This window comes from Corythoichthys intestinalis, chromosome 1, assembly GCF_030265065.1.
Source record: "Corythoichthys intestinalis isolate RoL2023-P3 chromosome 1, ASM3026506v1, whole genome shotgun sequence".
Taxonomy (NCBI): domain Eukaryota; kingdom Metazoa; phylum Chordata; class Actinopteri; order Syngnathiformes; family Syngnathidae; genus Corythoichthys; species Corythoichthys intestinalis.
Window position 1 is genome coordinate 48,616,157 of NC_080395.1, and position 19,325 is coordinate 48,635,481.

At 39.2% G+C, this 19,325-nt stretch overlaps 1 protein-coding gene across 1 annotated transcript in view; it reads left to right on the forward strand.

Moving 5' to 3' along the window:
- The window catches only part of fbn1 (fibrillin 1), a 101,336-nt gene that overhangs the window by 59,800 nt on the left and 22,211 nt on the right, over window positions 1-19,325 (forward strand). The window contains exons 16-33 of the mRNA XM_057835264.1: window positions 739-861; window positions 2,179-2,331; window positions 2,670-2,723; window positions 2,970-3,095; window positions 3,196-3,321; window positions 3,411-3,530; window positions 4,630-4,767; window positions 4,837-4,887; window positions 4,964-5,089; window positions 5,167-5,394; window positions 5,464-5,589; window positions 7,920-8,048; window positions 11,098-11,223; window positions 12,168-12,293; window positions 12,398-12,520; window positions 12,631-12,756; window positions 13,120-13,245; window positions 19,155-19,277. Of these exons, the coding sequence (XP_057691247.1) occupies window positions 739-861; window positions 2,179-2,331; window positions 2,670-2,723; window positions 2,970-3,095; window positions 3,196-3,321; window positions 3,411-3,530; window positions 4,630-4,767; window positions 4,837-4,887; window positions 4,964-5,089; window positions 5,167-5,394; window positions 5,464-5,589; window positions 7,920-8,048; window positions 11,098-11,223; window positions 12,168-12,293; window positions 12,398-12,520; window positions 12,631-12,756; window positions 13,120-13,245; window positions 19,155-19,277 (2,250 nt within the window). The remainder of the gene's footprint in view (window positions 1-738; window positions 862-2,178; window positions 2,332-2,669; window positions 2,724-2,969; window positions 3,096-3,195; window positions 3,322-3,410; window positions 3,531-4,629; window positions 4,768-4,836; window positions 4,888-4,963; window positions 5,090-5,166; window positions 5,395-5,463; window positions 5,590-7,919; window positions 8,049-11,097; window positions 11,224-12,167; window positions 12,294-12,397; window positions 12,521-12,630; window positions 12,757-13,119; window positions 13,246-19,154; window positions 19,278-19,325) is intronic.

The following is a 19,325-nucleotide window of genomic DNA, read 5'->3' on the forward strand; positions in this document are numbered from 1 at the left end:
GCCCTTCATAAACATGCTTATGTACAGGGAAAGGAACTTGTTGTAAAATTAACACAAGATGGAAGAGAAGCAGCTTTTCCAATCTCAGACGTCTAGAGAACCGTTTAAACTTTTATGGGTCTGCTGTTCTTGTTATGAATTAAGTTATGATTCCTTGAATGCCATTTGGATTATACTGCAAACAATTCATTCTCTGCAGCCCGGTTCAAATGAATTTGACGTTTATCTCCGTCAGTGGCAACAAATGAGTGAAACTGGCTCTATCTTATCTAACCCAAATTGAAATCGCCGGAGTTGTGGGAACTGTGTTGTTCCACTTGGCCTTTGCTGTGGAGAAGCTGACCTAGTTAAGTCATTGGGTGTGCGTGAAGTGTGCTGACGTATGCAGTCATTAACGAAACGTGAGTCAGAAGGCTCCCTGGAGCCACAGTCTCCCTCCAAAAACCGAAAACCATCTGCAGACTCACAGCATTATCGTTTATCACGATCATCAATGTGATAGGCTCATGACCATGATGAGAGTTCATGGAATTGAATCAGGGCCACAGCTTTCACTGCAATTTTCAATCAGTTGAGTCATAATCAAAACCCCACAGTCGGAAGGGGATTTTAAGCCCTGAGAATCACAATTTGTTCAGTTACTAAATACAATTGTACAAATTGACAGAAAGTGGATTAGAACAATTGTTTTCAAGTGGAAAAAGAAATGACCATTCACTTACATCTCTCTGCTTTCAGACATTGATGAATGTGAGACTCCCGGTATGTGTATGAACGGCCACTGTGTCAACACGGAGGGATCTTTCCGCTGCGAATGCATGTCAGGGATGGCAGTTGGCCTGGACGGACGGGTCTGTGTTGGTAAGGAGATCTTATGTTGTATGTACAGGGAGGATTCTTGTGCTCCTCGAAGTAAACCTGAAGCAACTTCATCCCAAATAGCAGTCATTTATCAAAATGTTAACAATCTAATTTAATAAAGAAAAGCAGGTTCATAAAATATATAACTAAATACTAAACAAAGAGTGAGCATCATGTTCACTTATTAAGATCACCTACATTGATGGTACCAGTAATCTGATAAAAATTCTCATTTTATGTCTTGTTTTTGAAATTCCATCTCAATGTGAACATGTTAACAGTATATATTTTACTTTAATTTTACTCAATTGAACTTAAAATTGTTTTTCTCACTCATATTTTATCACCTATAAAATGTTTTCTAACGGCCAATGGCCTTTAGAATCTACATCTCCTTTAACTTGTAATTCTTTACGGCAACATATTTCAAATATGATTGTGAAAATTGAATATAAAGCATATCATTAATATTGCTCATTCTATCACATTATTTCTTGAGGACAAAAGGACAATATAAACACAAAATTATTTTTACCACTTACAAATATCACACGCAGTTTACTTGGCATATCAATCAATATATGAAACAAGTCAAAATCCCATGCATCTAAAAAAAATATATATATATTCTAAAATTATTGGTACACATTTTAAGATACAATTGGTATGTATACAAATGTTTGGTGACTTAGAATAAGACCTTAGTTTCATTATTTTGCTACATTTTCATGATGACTGAGTCCAAACCACGTTTCAGTAAAACTCTCACATGTTACTTACTTAAAAAAAAAAAAAAAAAAAAAAAAAAAAAACACCATTTGCAATTAAAAAAAAAAAACTCATTTTGTATAATTTAACTTTGAAATGTTGATATAAACATTTTTAAATTAGTATAATAGCCTCTTCAGCATTGAAAACTATTAATCTATTTAACAATACCAGAATTAGCCATGTTGAAGGAAATTGATATACAAAGTATCATGGTTAATCTCAATTATCCATCGACCCGCATGTTATTAATATGATTATTAGCTTAAGAGGCCTAAATTACAGTCTTCCGGCAAATGACATCTCTTGTGTTGTCTTGGAAGTAAATATGTTATTGTTTGGTCAGAGTGATTTCTCACCAAAGATGATTTCAGCACAGGAGAATGCTTCAAACCTCTGGACATTATAGAGAGGGAACAACTGCATGTTTTTACCCTGTTGTTGTTTACTCCCTTTTTTGCCTCCTCGCCCGGCTCAGTCGCGAGTCTCCTCCTAGATTCTTCAACCTCATCACTCACACTCACTCTGTTTGGTATGCCCATGATGCAGACACACACATGCGCAGCTCATGTTATGGCGGTTACAAGCGAGGCCAGTGTGTTCGGCCTTTATTTGGAGCTGTGACCAAATCTGAGTGCTGCTGTGCCAGCATTGAGTACGCCTACGGGGAGCCCTGCCAACCTTGTCCACCACAAAACTCTGGTAAGAACATTGGCGTCACTTATAGAGTCACCTCCCATGCTCCTAATTCAAAACACACCTATGGCTCAAACACTTGGCCTGCTTTGACACACTGGTTTTAGAAATGACATAAGTACACACACCCACACACATCTCACAATCAATTCTCAATTCAGTTAGTTTCACCAATTCAAATGCCTGTACAGAAGCCAACCGTGAACCACATTAAGGATACATCTTAATATGCCATCCAGGCAAAATGACAAAGCATACAAAAGGGATAATAACCTGGTATTAAATGTCTTGAATTTGGGAAAATGTTATGGTTTTACGGACCAAACTGTGTGTAAATGTTGCAGCTGAGTTCCTGGCTTTGTGTCCAAATGGCATCGGCACAACTGGAGATGGAAGAGGTATGTACACAGCAGCAAATGTATTCTTTATTATTGCGACAAGGTTGTATAAATAAGTTATTGTGTTATTTCTATTTTTATGCCTCCCTATGGGCATATTTTAAGCCAAAATTGTGAATAGATATCAATCTTTTTATTTTTCTTGAATATGATAGAGGAAAATATAAAAAAGGATGAGTGTTGAATACATTTTACATCAATCAAAAACCTGGTCCTGGAGTCTAAAAGTGTTTTGTGTCTTCTCAGATATTAATGAATGCGCACTTGATCCCGATGTGTGCCAGAATGGCGTGTGTGAGAACGCGCTAAGAACGTACAAATGTGCCTGCAATGTAGGTTTTGAGGTCGACCTGACGGGCAAAAACTGTGTCGGTAGGTGAATTGAATTTTCACTTGAACAATAATAAAAGAAAATTCCAATAAGGAAATAGTTTTTACCTTGCAAAAACCTGATTTGGGTGTTTTTCCTTAGATATTGATGAATGTCTAATGAACAGTCAGTTGTGTGACAATGGCCTATGCAGAAACACACCGGGAAGTTTCACCTGTCAGTGTCCTAAAGGATTCAATTTCAATCCGGAAAAAGACATCTGTGAAGGTCTGGCACGCATTCATTTTGAATAAGATGATGTTTACTTCTATGTGCAAACATGGGATTGATCGTTCTTGTCATGTTGATTCCTGCAGATGTGGATGAGTGTTTGTCTAGCCCATGTGTGAATGCAGACTGCGTGAACAGCAAAGGGTCCTTTGTGTGCTTGTGTTCAACGGGTAGTTCACTAGACAACACAGGGCTTGAGTGTATTGGTAAGTACCAGTATATTTTTTTCATGAATGACAAATTTGGCCAAATACTGTATTGTCAACTAGACTTCAAAATTTGACCCAGGCAAAACAGTCTATTCGAACATACCGTGGTACCTCGACATACGATCGCTTCGACACGCGATGTTTTCGACATCCGACGTAAAATTTGACTGCCATTTGTTTCTACATCCGACGACATGCTTGAAATACGACAACATGGCAGCACCGCAGACGAATGCGGATTTTCTTGTGTGACAAATCAACACAGGTTTCAGAAAAGGTTGGTACAGGTGGTGAAACAAGGAAAAAGATGCTTACTTTCTAAATGAAGATGAAAATTATAGAAAAATATGAGCGGGGCGTGGCCATCCGTGAAATGGCTCTACAATACATCTCCACGGTCCTCTTGCGACCATCGTTCGCCAGTTTTATAAGTTAAGCTGAAAATTCTTATTGTGGTAACATCTCCAAAGAAATCGCCAGCTTCGCCATGTTTTTATCATTTATTTCACAACTTATTCAACACAAAACGCCTACTGTCTGCCGCAATTGACGGTGTCCTCAAGCAAACATTGAAAGTGAAACTCTCAAGCTCACCGCTCACTGTCTCTGGCACGTGCGTTCAGGTGCGTTCAGGTACAGCACAAAATGTCCGCCACATTAGAACCCAATTCGTTACATTAATACAGGAATTATTATTATTATTTTATTATATTATTTCAATGTTTCTTTATAATTGATTTGGTTTCCTATGTGTAATTGCCATTTGTAATAGTTCCAGCAGTATTTATTAAGGATTTAGTGTAGGTTTTTGGGCTGTGGAACGAATTAATGGAATTATAATATATTCCTATGGGAAAATCCTGCTCGACATACGACCATTTTGACTTACAAACAAGGTCCTGGAACGGATTAACTTCGTATGTAGAGGTACCACTTTATGGGAATTATGAACAGTTGCGAATAGCAGTCTGTATTAGCATAAAACTGTCAGTGTACATTACCAAAAAATACATTTTAACAGGGCTGTGTAGCCTTTTTATATCTTCTATATGCATGCATTTATGGATGTTTTGTTTTTTGGGGGGCGGTGAATTAGAAACAAGCAAAAGCACTTGCTGGCTGAAAATGATAAATGATCGCTGTGAAGTCAACATCAATGGCGCAACGCTCAAGTCTCACTGCTGTGCCACACTCGGAGTAGCCTGGAACAGCCCTTGTGCCAAATGTGAAAAAGGTAATCTCGTAAATAAAAGTTTGTCTGGATCAGTCAGTCATCTAAAATTACTTGGTGTTTCCTTTTCAGATCCCATCTGTGGTAAAGGCCTCGCGAGAGTCCGAGGAAATGTGTGTGAAGGTACATTTTGCTTTGACACCATGTTTCTTAACACAATTCCAAAAACTGGACCTGAAGTAGTTATTGTTTCCCTCAGATGTGGATGAATGTGAAGTCTTTCCAGGAGTGTGTATCAATGGCAAGTGTGTTAACACACATGGCTCCTTTTTCTGTCAATGTCCTCACGGAATGACGGTTGATATCAGCGGTAGAACGTGTATTGGTAGGTACCGCGACATTGTACTAGATGATTCTTCGGAAACATACCCCCTGGGTAATAACGTTTCCTGATAATTCCAGACTTGCGCACAGAGCAGTGCTACCTAACGCATGAGGATGAACGCTGTGGAGCTCCTATTGCGGGCAAACACCGCGTGGATGCTTGTTGTTGCTCAGTGGGAGTGGCCTGGGGCCCAGAGTGTGACGAATGTCCAGAGAAAGGTACTCCCGAGTATGCTCAGCTGTGCCCTCGTGGACCAGGCTTCTCCCATCGTGGTGATGTCATCAATGGAAGACCCTTTCTTAAAGGTAATGCTATTTTTGACGGTGCAGAAAGTGAGATAACCTAACACTCTTTGTCTGTTTGACCATTCTCAGATATAAACGAGTGCAGAATGATAAACACGCTTTGTTCAAACGGGAAGTGTAGGAACACCATCGGAAGCTTCCGTTGTCGGTGTGATAATGGCTACGCGTTGGATTCGGATGAGAGAAACTGCACTGGTGAGTTGTGATGAAGTCATCACATCATTGTTGTACATAGAAAAAACATAATCCACATTGTTTTACCACCTGTTGTATATACGAGACATGGTCAGCATCTAGTTGAGGAAATATGGAATACCTTGCAGTGTTGTTTTTGGCAGTCATTTTAATTTTCGCTAGTCTTAGTCTTTTGGACGAAAATGCTTATTATTCTTAGTCATATTTTAGTCATTTCGAAATGTGTTCGTCTTCGTCTAGTTTTAGTCGTCAATTCTCAAAATGTTTTCGTCTATAAACTTCAAAAGTTGAAGTCCATGAATAAATAAATAAAAGTTTTCCAACAATTTTGAATGAACATGACAGAGGAGCACGTATCAAGAGTCTACAAGGATATCACTATTTTCATGATGATAATACACACTCAGCAGGAAAACATTATTTGCATTTACCGTATTTACTTTATACTAATTATAATAAATAATAAATATAAGACGGCCCTGATAATAAGACGAACCCTCTTTTTCAAGACTCAAGTTTGAAAAAAAGACTTTTTGAACACCAAAATAATTTTTATACAGAAAATAATTACAGTACATCTGAAACAAATGATTATAACAATATATTTGAGAGAAAAAGCATGTTATTTTGCCTCATTCAAATCTTAATATCTGAACATTTAAATATGTAAACTAAAGTGCAATCAGATTCGTAAATGAATGGCTTCTGGTTTTTGTAATGTAAATAAACCAATCTATTGTGATAAAACAACAAAATTGCAATAACTGCATTAACCATCAAAGTGAAGTCTAACTGTAACTGTAGTCTTGAAACAAATCTGAATAAGGAAAAACATTGCAATAAAATAAGGCAAACTGGTTAAACTTGAGAGTAGCTGAGATCTGTCTTGACAGAACATGGCTTCAATGATATCTGGCGCCATCTAGCGTCATGAATGGGTATAACGTCTAGACCACGAATATAAGACGACCCCCACTTTTTCAGGCTTATTTCATTGCAAAAAACACCGTCTTATATTCGGGCCAATACGGCAATTAAACTCAGCTGGAGGCAACGAACTGTATGTAAAATGTTTTCCAAGAGTTGAGGAAGACACAGACTCACCGCGCTAAATGCTAATGCTAACACGAACGCTATGCTAACGCCAACGCTATGGTAATGCTACATGTTAGTTTAGTGTGTGATGATCACTACACTGCACAGACCTTTAAAGGCTAAAGTAACATGGCATATCTAGCTAAGATAAGAAAGCAATACTTACCAATCATCACCTGACACATATCTTTCGCAAAAGGAGCCTGGAATGGGCACAGCCACCGGCCGGTGAGTAAGCATGTGCGTGGGTCGGGGGAGTTGGGGGGGATGCGCAGCACGTCACATAAGTGACATGACCAAACACTGCTAAATGCGTTCTAACTACACATTCAATAAAAAATATCACACATTGTGAATTTATAACAGAAACTATGGTGAATTTTCATCTCGTTCTCTTGTCATCAGACGACAACTGGAATCCATCTCGTTATGTTTTCGTGTCCCAAGACACGTTTTCAGCGCGTCATTGTCATGAAAAAAATTGTTCCTTGATGGAATATTTTCGTTATCGTCATCATTGACGAAAACAGCACCGATACCTCGGCTCAAACTCTGTTCATAAGTTGGCAGTACTTTAGCATTTAGAGGGGTAATCCTTTAGACTGCCGGGTTACGTCACAATATCAATCTGTTTCTTGGCTCAAAGATTTGGTCAATCTGATACTACACAGACACATGTTAAATTTAGAGTAAGTGTGCCAACAAAAATCAGAGGAAAATTATTGCAAAGCCTGTCGAGCTCCTTGTATTTTAAGGAATCTGGCTGGGATGGTCTTGTTGCTGTTGGAGCAGGCTTGGTCATTTGAAGTTTAAATTTCTCCACAAGAGATTATGAGTTTTAAAAAGTTATGATTACATCATTTTCAGTTAAAATCATTGTGTTGAGGATATATTCCAAACGTTGTTTTTTTTTTTTTTTGTTAATATCCAGACTCACCACAGCTCAGTTTGATTCATAGAGACCTTTCAAACACAACCACAGCTGAAACAAAGCCATTGATAAGAATTCAACAAGAGAAAAGTTCAAAGCTGTACAAACAAACAAGACACTAAAAGAAAGGCGGTCTCATACTGTGTTCATTGTTGTTGTATTGTCATTTTATTAGACTAGGAAAAATTGCACACGAACATTGAAGTATGTGCAATTTCTAAATGTTACTACAAGGCGATACATGTTTTTGAAGAATGTTGGTAAATAAAACATGTTTGTGTTTGTTTGTTGTTCTTCCCCACAGACATCGACGAGTGCCGCATCTCTCCCGACTTGTGTGGACAGGGGCGCTGTGTCAACACTCCAGGAGACTTTGAATGCGAGTGTTTTGAAGGATATGAGAGTGGCTTCATGATGATGAAAAACTGCATGGGTGAGAGCTAAATCTTCCTTTGCGCACTGTGCACGCTCTGAGGCTTTGGAGAATTTCTTTTTTTCCTGTAAAAATTTGGGCATAAGAGTGAGAAATTTGATCTTCAGAGCTAAGTTTTGAAAATCCGGCTCAAACTTTCAGGCGTTGAATCCAGTGTTGTGAGGGTACATCTAGTCATTTGGGCTTCTGCACATTTGTGTAATGCAAAGATTTTCAATATGTTGATCAAGTAAAGAGTGGGAATTTGAGTGTAATCTCCCATTTCCTAAAATCCATCTCGAGCAATACTATCGAACAACAAATACATTGTCTCCTTACAGCATTACAGCAATTAATTAGAGGGATGAAAACAATAACAATGTCATCACATTTAACCTTGTCAGAGACAGTGATCACTACAGTGGACATCTATTCAAAAGTCATCAGTTGCTTAACTTATTTACTTCCAGCTCAGGGCACAGAGTATGTATTGTGGTAGTTTATTAAAGAGGGAAATTGATATAGAAAACGCCTATTGACTCTAATAGACAGTTTCCGATTATTTGCGATTCAGCCGTGGAAGATTTGAGAACGATTCACAAACATCCATATTCTGTTTATTTAAATATGCCAAGTAAAACGGAACAAAAACACAGTCAGCACGGTCTTCGAGAAGCAATGAGGAACGTACCGAGAGTACACATCTACAACTAATGCCGCTAAATACAAAACATGCATACAAGCATGGCTGACCAAACCAACCAACTTCTCCGTGAGATTAGACCTGCTCCCATAAATTTAAAAGCAGACGTGTGGAATTATTATGGATTCTACGAAAAAATCTTCTTCTAGAAATTAGTTGATTTCGAAGAATGTTGAAAGCAAGCCGATGTACGTCATCACATCTCGACGCCGTTTCATTGACACGGCAGTCCCAGCTCTCTACAAGCAGACGAAAGTACAAATCATGTCATCGCTGTCGAATGTAGACGGAGTCGCCGTTACGTGTGATGAGTGGAGATCTGAAGCCCCCCGAATTGTTTGTTACAGTAACAGCTAGAGGTGTGCAAAATTTCCGATTCTTAGATTATTCGCGATTCGGCCGTGGAAGATTCGAGAACGACTCACAAACATCCAAATTCCGATTATTGAAATATGCCAAGTAAAGCAGAAGTACGACACACTCAGCGCGCCGCGCAGTCTTCGGTACGCAATTAGGGACGGAGCGAGAGTAGCTAAACATCATGTTTCTCATTACCCGGCCCCTCGGATAACGCCAATGCTCAACTCACGGCTCTAGCTCAACTCATGCCACGAGATAAAAAAAAACACAACAACATACCTGACTGCTGCCGAAAAGCTGCTACAAGCCACATTATGTTACGGTAGATATCATTTATATAGGACAACATTAAATTAATTGAAAGTAGTTTAAAGCTGCTGATATAGAATGGGGACTGGAGTTTTTTTATTTACTGTTATTTTTGTATATTTGTTTACTGCTATATGTTAACTTGATACTGAAATAGTAGTTTGGTTTAGCCTGAAAGGACTTTTGAACAATTTTGGAACTAATGTAAAAAACAAATTAAAAAAAAAAAAAAAAAAAAGGAGTGGGGTGCATCAATAATCGTTTTATAATCGAATCGGAGCCTCTGAATCATAATCGTAATCGAATCGTTAGGTGCCCAAAGATTCCCAGCTCTAGTAACAGCCCATTTCATAACCGATGAGTGGGAGCTGAAAGCACACATGCTTCATAAAAGAGCGATGAACAAGGTTTCTAGTATGGTTGAGCTGCTATGAGGTGCTGTAAATGAATGGGGAACATCGCAAAAAATGTTTCTGTTGTTACACACAACGCAGCTAATATGGTTGTCGCTGCCCAGCTGGGTAACTTTAGCCATCGGACATGCTGTGCCCACACGTTTTAAAATTATTTGTACCTCAGGGAAACCCGGTATTGTTTACATGTTCATGTTTACACAACTTAAAGCAGAAAAGAACTTTTTTGAGCCATTTGTATTGAAGTAGTAGTACATGTTGTCTTTCATTTATACCTGAGTTCACTTTTAGTTGGATAAAAATATATTTATGCAAAATGCTACAATTTATTCTGTTGAAGATGGAATGTAGTTTAAAGCTGCTGATACAGAATGGGGACTTCAGTATTCTATTTACTGTTTTGAACTGTTAACTAAACTGAAATAGTAGTTTATTTTATCATGAGAGGATTTTTGTACTATTTTTGTAACTAATCGACGAAACATTAAAAGCAGCTAATAGCTGGGGGGGAGGGTGTGCATCAATAATCGATTTATAATCGAATCGTAGCTTCTGAATCGTAATCGAAGGTGCCCTAAGATTCCCACCTCTAATAAATAAAAAAAACTATATAAAAATAATTAAATAAATAAATAAAAATATATAATATACACACACACAGACGTACGTACACATTTTATACATAATACATACATACATAATCAGCTTTAATAAGACAGACTTTTTGGGCACAAATCAGAGCCCTAGGCAATTGCTTGTGATTGCCATATAGTTAGTATGCTCTACTCACGTGTCAGACCTGTAACTTACGATTTATACGACTGATGTAATTTTAATGTAAACTCCGGAGCAGCCCGTCACTCAATCGTTTTTCATGGCACCATAAAGATAATTGCCCTTGATGACATACTTGAACTCAAGGCATAATAATGCACCCTGCCATAAAAATAAATTTACGAGCAGCTTCCAGTCTTACCATCTGAGAAAATACTTATTGCTCTATTTCTGTTCTGAATTACTTTTGGCCAACCTGATCAAAATTCTTCACCGTAGCGCTCACAAAATGGTGAACGTCAGTGCTTTTGTTGGCTGGGGATGATAGCCCACCATTGGCAACACAATAACAAAAAAAGCAGATTGGGTTAACAAACGAAGACAGACTTAGTGAATTATGCCTCCTTTAATGATTTGCATTATTTGAATAAGTCATTCTTAGGTCACATCCAGCCAGACTAGTTTTTTTTTTCCGCACACATATCTCTAAGTCTTTGTTTTTCCCCACCAGACATTGACGAGTGTGAACGCAATCCCCTGCTATGTCGGGGAGGCGATTGCGTCAACAACGAAGGCAGCTTCCAGTGCGTGTGCCCCGACGGACACGAGATCGCTCCCGATGGCTCGGCCTGTCTAGGTGAGTGATGACGTTGTCAAAATGAAGAGTTAGGTGGACTGTTCAAAACCTTTTCATTTGTATCCATTTTTTGGCAAATGTAATTCCCACTTTGGCTCTCAGGCACTAAAAAAAGGTGTGGACAGATGATGAGTGGGGAAGCTTGTCATTAAGTGGACAGTTACACTGACAAGTGTTGGCTCCTTTCCATTCTTCTGCCTCTCAGTTTTGTGAGCTCCCTGGGGCTTAGCGTATGGTCCAAGTGTCTGACTCAGGTCTTTGGATGTTGATGGATGCATTGGAATCATCGATTTGAAAATAGCACAAAAAAATCTAGAGCAGCGGTGTCAAACTCTTTGTCATGGGCCACATTGTGGTTGTGGTTTTGTTTGGAGGGCGACTATGATTGCCAACTAAGGCTACCACAATTAATTGACTTCTCGACCAGTAATGGGTGAATTGACAACTACTTTTAATAGTCGATTAATAGTTCAGAGACATAGTTGACCTCAAAATTGACTAAATCCTCATTTTTGAGCCTCTTGTAAACAAATATTAGTGTATTTTCTTTTTAACTATTACATTTTGGTTTTTGAATTTCATTTAGCAAGAAACATGAAGTCCATGCACATGATTTGTTTTCACGGGTCACACAAAATGATGTGGGAGACAAGACCTTGCCCCCAGGCTTTGAATTTCACCCGTGTGTCCTGCAGAGTCACAAAATCCTGTTTAATTATGTGCAAGTCATTCGCTGCCATTGATGTCGATAAATGTCCATTCCATTTTGAGTGAGAGGGGCAAAATGGATTGGTCTGCTTTGCTCTCATTATCGATGACAGCCATTGTTTTCGACTGCAACAAAAAAAAAAAATGGATTAAATAAGACTGAAAAAACAACTGTTCATCCTTGTCTTTTTCTTGCTGTTCTTTAGTGAGCAAAATCTTAATTTATTCTTCCACAGACATCAATGAATGCGAACTGAGCGACAGGCTTTGCAGGCACGGCCAATGTGTCAACATGATTGGACGCTACCAGTGTGTCTGTGACACAGGTTACAAATCTACCGAGGACCGACTGGACTGTGTGGGTGCGTGCTCCATGCTACACGCAGATACATACAGTACACTATACTGACAATACATACAATACCTGCATAATGTACATAATGTTTATTTTGTTTGTCCTACTCAGACATTGACGAGTGCACCATTGAAAATGGAGGGTGTGAAGCTTTTTGCACTAACTCAGAGGGCAGTTACGAATGTAGCTGCCATAGTGGATATGCTCTGATGCCCGATCAGAGAAGCTGCACAGGTAATTAGTCAAAGTCATCACATCAGAAGCCAATAAATCACAGGCATTCCGAAGGCATGAGAATGCAAAACATTTACCATATTTGCCAATAATGCTATTGTCCTTTTCAGACATTGATGAGTGTGAGGAGAGTCCAGACATCTGCGACGGAGGCCAGTGTACCAACACGCCAGGGACTTACCAGTGTCTCTGCTTCGATGGCTTCATGTCATCTGAGGACATGAAGACCTGCCTGGGTAACAGATATCATTTGATGCCCCTAAAAAAAACAGCTTCAACACTTGCTTGTTTCAGAGGGGCAAATTTGTGATCTCCTTAAAGGTTATCCAAAAAATGTGTCATGAGAATAGGATTTTATGACTCACTGTGGGTAAGCAAGCAGTGAGTAACATTGTTATTGATGGTATTGAAGTGAACATTGTGGTAGAGAGGAATCTGTGGCATTTAGATGCCTGGTTCCACAGAGAAGGAAAACAAAGGCCCAAAACAATGATTGGAGCGCTCATAAATGGCTCGGCACAAGTGCCCATTGTGCTGCTTATTAAGATAAAACACATGGTTTTTCCTAATTTGGCTCTTTGTCTTTGTTTCCTCTTAAGATGTGGATGAGTGTGAGCTCAACCCCAACATCTGTCTGAGTGGTAACTGTGAGAACACAAAGGGATCCTTCATCTGTCACTGTGAGCTGGGGTACTCAGTACGAAAAGGAACCACAGGCTGCACAGGTGAGCAATTCAAACACACCCAGGCCATGTTTTGTTCTGATCAACGCAGTCAATCAAGACAAAATTGGAATTTAAACAAAAGCAATGGAACGCTCAAACTCTCGTGAAAATTATTTGCTAACTCCCTGCGCAGCACAACAGATTTTGTGGTTTCAGTTGCGTTTGATGTTGTCGGCGTGGTGCCGAGAACAAATTGTTTCTTTTTTGTCAGGCCAACACTTGCCAGTTCTTGGTTACCAAGAAATCAACAAAATGTGACAGATCACGACTTTTTTTCATCTTAATATGAGCACAGTGTAAATTTTTACTGTGCCAAGATTTCAAAGCAGCTATTGCATGTCAATTTAGATTTTTTTTTTTTTACTTACATTTTTGAGTGTACCGTTTTACCTTTGTGTTTTCTACTTTTAGAAGTCTTTTTCTAAAGTGTATGTCCTAATGAAGTGGAGAGTGCGTGTACTTCTGCTACCTACCGTGGTATGAAAAGTATCTGAACCTTTTGGAAATTCTCACATTTCTGCATAAAATCACCATTAAATGTGATCTGATCTTTGTCAAAATCACACAGATGAAAATACAGTGTCTGCTTTAACTAAAACCACCAAAACATTTATAGGTTTTCATATTTTAATGAGGATAGCATGCAATGACCGAAGGGGGAAAAATAAGTAAGTGAACCCTCTGCCTAAGGAGACTTAAAGAGCAATTGAAACCAATTTTTACCAAACATTTAAGTCATGTGTGTTCCAAATCACTGATGAGTAATTTAAAGCTGCCCTGCCCACTCTAAAACACACAACTGGTAAGAAATGTCTTGATGAGAAGCATTGTCTGATGTCCATCATGGCTCGGTCAAAAGAGCTTGTCTGAAGAACCGCGATCAAGGATTATTAATTGGTTAAAGTTGTGAAAGGATAAAAAAAAACATCTCTAAAAGTCTGAATGTTTGTCAGTTGACAGTCAGAGAAGATGTCTACAAATGGAGAGAGTTTGGCACTGTTGCTTCTCTCCCAAGGATTGGCCATCCACCAAAGATGACGTCAAGAGTTTAGCGCATAATACGGTACTCAGAGAGGTAAAAAGGAACCCTATAGTGTCTTCTAAAGACTTTCAGAAATTATTAGCACAGTCCAATAATTCTGTGCACACATCCACTATATGGAAAAACAATGGCCAAGAATGATGTTCATGGGAGGACTCCACAGTGGAAACCACTGCTGCCTAAAAAAAACATTGTTGCTTGTTTAATATTCGCAAAAAGACACTTGGACACTCCACCGAAGTTTTGGAAAAATATTTTGTGGACTGATGAAACCAAAGTTGAAATGTTTGGGAGTAACACACAACATCATGTGTGGAGGAAAAATGGAACAATTCAGCAACATCAACACTTCATCGCCACCGTGAAGCATGGTGGAGGGAGCAGCATGATTTGAGGCTGTTTTGCTGCCTCGGGGCCTGGACAACTTGCAATCATTAATGGAAGGATGAATTCAAAAGTTTATCAGGATGTTTTGCAGGAAAACCTGAGGCCATCTGTCAGACAGTTGAAGCTAAAAAGAGGACGGATGCTGCAACAAGACAATGATCCCAAACACAGAAGTAAAACAACTTCAGAATGGTTTCAGAAAAACAAAATACACGTTCTGGAGTGGCCAAGTCAAAGTCCAGACTTGAACCCCATTGAGATGCTGTGGCATGACCTAAAGACAGCAATTCATGCCAGACATCCCAGGAATCTGACTGAACTACAGCAGTTCTGTAGAGATTGATGGGCCAAGATTAGTCCTGATCGAGGTGCCAGACTGAGCTGCAGCTACTGGAAGCGTCTGGTTGAAGTTATTGCTGCCAGAGGGGGAGCCACAAACTATTAAATGTGATGCTTCACTTACTTATCCACCCCCCTTCTTATTGTTTGCATACTATCATCATTAAAAGGATAGGATATACCCTCAAGTCTGGATATGTGGAGGATAGCTGGGGTAGATGGTGGCCGCTGTGTCTGACCACACTCAAAGTGGAATGACATCGTGGATGTTCTTTTTGCTGCGCTGCTGGCTGCTATTCTTCTGCAGGGGCTTGGAGTACACTTGATTCGTCGGAACATCATCAAAGTGTTGGATAGCCAATAGAGATCGGTAAGACCTGTGATGATATATTACAGGTGAAGAATGACCTGGCGTCATCCAACACTGCCACAGCCGAATGGCGTTGCAACTTACTACGAAGCTGCGCAACCTCGAGATGAATCTTCGTCAGGAGGCAGCACGGAATGAAAACTGCGACGAGGATTAAGTCGACGAATGGGGTGTGGCGGACACGGCCTGCCATCGGTCCTCAGCTATTCCCTATCCTCTGGATCGAATCAACTGAATAAACTAACCTCTAAATTATGAACTAATCTACTGGATCTAATCAACATAACGATCACATGGACACAATCGACAATGGACTATTGGGAAAATGAACAATCAAGGGGGATGGTAAAATAAAAAATAAATAAAAAAACAACAACCTTGTAATCACTACGCAATCTGAATGTCAAAAATTGTTATACGATATTTTCTGCGTCCTATGGTATACTGGGGGCGGGTCTCGATAAGCTTCAGCTTCTCCCGTCTGCCCTTTTCTTTTCGGGTTGAATTAATTGTAAACACATATAAATGCTGTATGTTGTTGGATTTGTCATGCCTGAAGGGAAAGTAAAGAAAAAAAAATATGAAAATCCATAGTGTTTGAGTGGTTTTACTTAAAGCAGACATTGTTTTTTTCATTTGTGTGATTTTGACAAAGATCAGATCACATTTGATGGTGATTTTATGCAGAAATGTGAGAAATTCCTAAAGGTTCAGATACTTTTTCATACCACTGCATGCCTGTCAGCATATGACAGGGAAAGTGAGGAAGTAAAGACAGAACTCTATCATTACTTGTCATCATCATCTGAGAGCACACAGGAGATCTAACACACATGCATGCACGCACACACAACATAAGCACTGATTTGTTCTTTAAAATGCGTGTATCACATTTCACTGTTGTTTATACCTTTGCCACTCTTTCATTAAGGTGAGTTAAACATTACGTGATAGTTGGGAGAGCCATGCAGCGTATAATCACCCAAGATGGCTCCAGAACACATAAATACAAAGCCCATCCGGCTCAATGGAGTTTAAACTCGCTGCTCGTCTCGTCTGGTGAAGTCTGATTTACAGTGGCTCTAAAAGACTGCTGAAAAGGACTCATTGACAGCTTGGATCGGGATCTGATCTGCCTCAAATCGCTAAAATGAGTCAGACGCACACTCAGCAGCAGCAGCGTGTCGACCTTCAGACACAAATAAACAGACTGTCTGATATGTGATTAAAAGGAGCAATACACACACTTTCTTGAATCCCTTTAAAAATATCCAGTATACTGTAGCCACATCTGAATCACAGTTTATATAGGAATTTAGGCTCAAGAACCCAGAGATGCCATGACATAAGTTTCTATCACGGAGGGTGTTTGCAAACAAAACATGAAAACCTGAGTTGCACTTCAGTTTCAAATGAATTTATAAAACTTAACACTCATTATAAGCTGCCCTGCGAGTAACTGGTGAGCAGTTCACAGTGTAATTTGATTTTCGCTTTGTGTCAGATGGATCAAGCTCTACTGCTCTGTAACGCTAAACAAGATAAAAATGTGTTACGGATTAGACATGTGCCGGTATGATATTTTGACTGTATGATAACCAAAATATCACAGTATCACGGTATTGCCTATACTGCTCTAAACTGTGTTACTTTGAGATATTCTTATATACTTTTTTCCATGAACAGGATTTTTATTTTTCAAAGCATTACAAATTAGCAAATTGGAACATACTGTATGTATAGTATTGTATAATGTTAAGTTCAAATAAATGAAAAAATTTACAAAATATTCTAAATTAAATTAAAATAAATGCAGTCCTTTAGGTGAGCCTTAACCCACAGCCACAGCTCAACATTATTACCATCAGAACAAAAATAATTGAATCATTTTCCATAAAAAGCACGTGTGTATGACTCGTATCATGTTTACATTATACACACACAATCTCTGTCTCCACACAGACAGTTGCCAGAGAGAAAAAAAAACGTTTTACCTCTGCTAGACACACTAAACACGCTGGAGTTAACTCTCGTAGCTGGTGGGAAACGTTCATGTCAGTGTTTGCTAACTTTTAATTTTGTATAAATGCAAAATCATATTGGAGGTGTTGCCTCCTCTGCAGCCACCCTTCGCAAACGTGTTTTACATGTCGTTTGGCCCTCCTCCTCCAAGCCGCGGCCGTCTGTAACTTTTCTGTAGCCGAAGTATCCCCATACCAGCGATTTCATTTTCTTCGATGGGGGAAAAAGTTCAGGAGTTTCACCTTCTCCAGCCAGACACTTACACTGAGCAACAACCGGTGGGGGAGTGTTGAGCCTTGCAGCTGCAAGCGAGGGATTTCTCCTTGCATTTTTGGGACATACAAAATAGCTAATACTTTAGGGATGGTATGACAGAATTTTTTTGCAGTTTCGAAACCTTGGCATTTTCATACTATGGTATACCTTGAAACCGGTAATCGGCACATGTCTGTTACGGATAGATGGATGGATGGATAGATGGACAGAGGGAACACTGCAACTCTTGCATGTGACAGTGATCTCGATAAAAATATCTGGTCCTGCCATGTGAGTTATTCCTTTCACTTAGTCACGGGTCTCTAATTGTAATCTGATCTATTGTCTTGCCTGCATGAGGTTTAAAGAATGACATCTGGTCAATCTGTCGATGACGATCCTCCCAGAATAATGTGTCAATTGTATTCCACAACACTGAAAAACAAAGGACAGAGTTTGTGACTTTGTTCGTTTATGCGTGCTTAGAACCTGATTGGAAAGTTTAGATGGGTGGAAATGTCCTAGTGTGGTTTACAACCCGGGTGGTTGAGAATATCAGCATTATCCTTTTAACCGGCTGACTTTTATACAGCAGGTGTTGCCACAACAGCAAACATTTTTTACTTTTAGGCAGGATGTGAAGCTGGCAGAAGACAGCTGGCAGTTTGTTTCCTCTTTGTTTGCCCATCATGTGTCAAACATTTGCCCGTTAAACGAAACCTTATTTCTGACACCAGCTGTGGAAGCGGACACACTTATTGACTGTGTTTTGAAATTTCACATGAGAATGAATGCCTGTCTTATGTTTCACATCAAACGATGCTGGAAATTATATTTATTCCGCCTGTGTTTCAGGGAAGATTCATTTACTCCCAACCCTCATATTAACCCCATGATCAAATACAGCGTAAATAAGCCATACCCTCTCCTCAGGCAGACTGTAAACCTGCTGAGCTGATCTCTAATTGAAGGTGTTTTGAATTACTACCCTCAAAAATAGTTTCTTGCATGATTATTAACAACTTTCAGTAAGTGCACAAAAAAAAAAAACCTTCAGCTTACACAATTGCACACTACAGTCACAAGACGGAGACATCAGGATAGATGCACCCCCACCCCCAATAACACGTCCAAATCCAATTCCAACACTTTAAACTTTATTTTATGCTTTTGATGCACGCTCAAATGTTCCATGTTGAGGAAAAGTTCAGCTTTAAGACTTATTGTTTGCTATCAGGCATCACTGTTTAAATACTCCCCCACAGGCAGTCGATCATCAGAATGTGATATTAAGGTTATTTTTTCCTGAATAAATAAAGTCAGCTAAAAGACTTTAGTTCCACAATTCCTGGCTGCTGCTTTAAATAAAATTGAAATCTGTCATGACACTTCCCTCCCAGTGAGTTTTATAGTGTGACGACGAATAATAATCATTTTGAATCATTTGACTATGTTCTTCATGTCAATGTACTGTATTTCTCCTGTTTTTCACAGATATCAATGAGTGTGAAATTGGAGCGCACAACTGTGATAGACATGCAACGTGCACCAATACAGCAGGTAGCTTCAAATGCAACTGCGCTCCTGGATGGATTGGCGATGGAATTAAATGCACAGGTAACCCACACATTACACATGTGGTCAAATCTTCAAATGTAGACATTC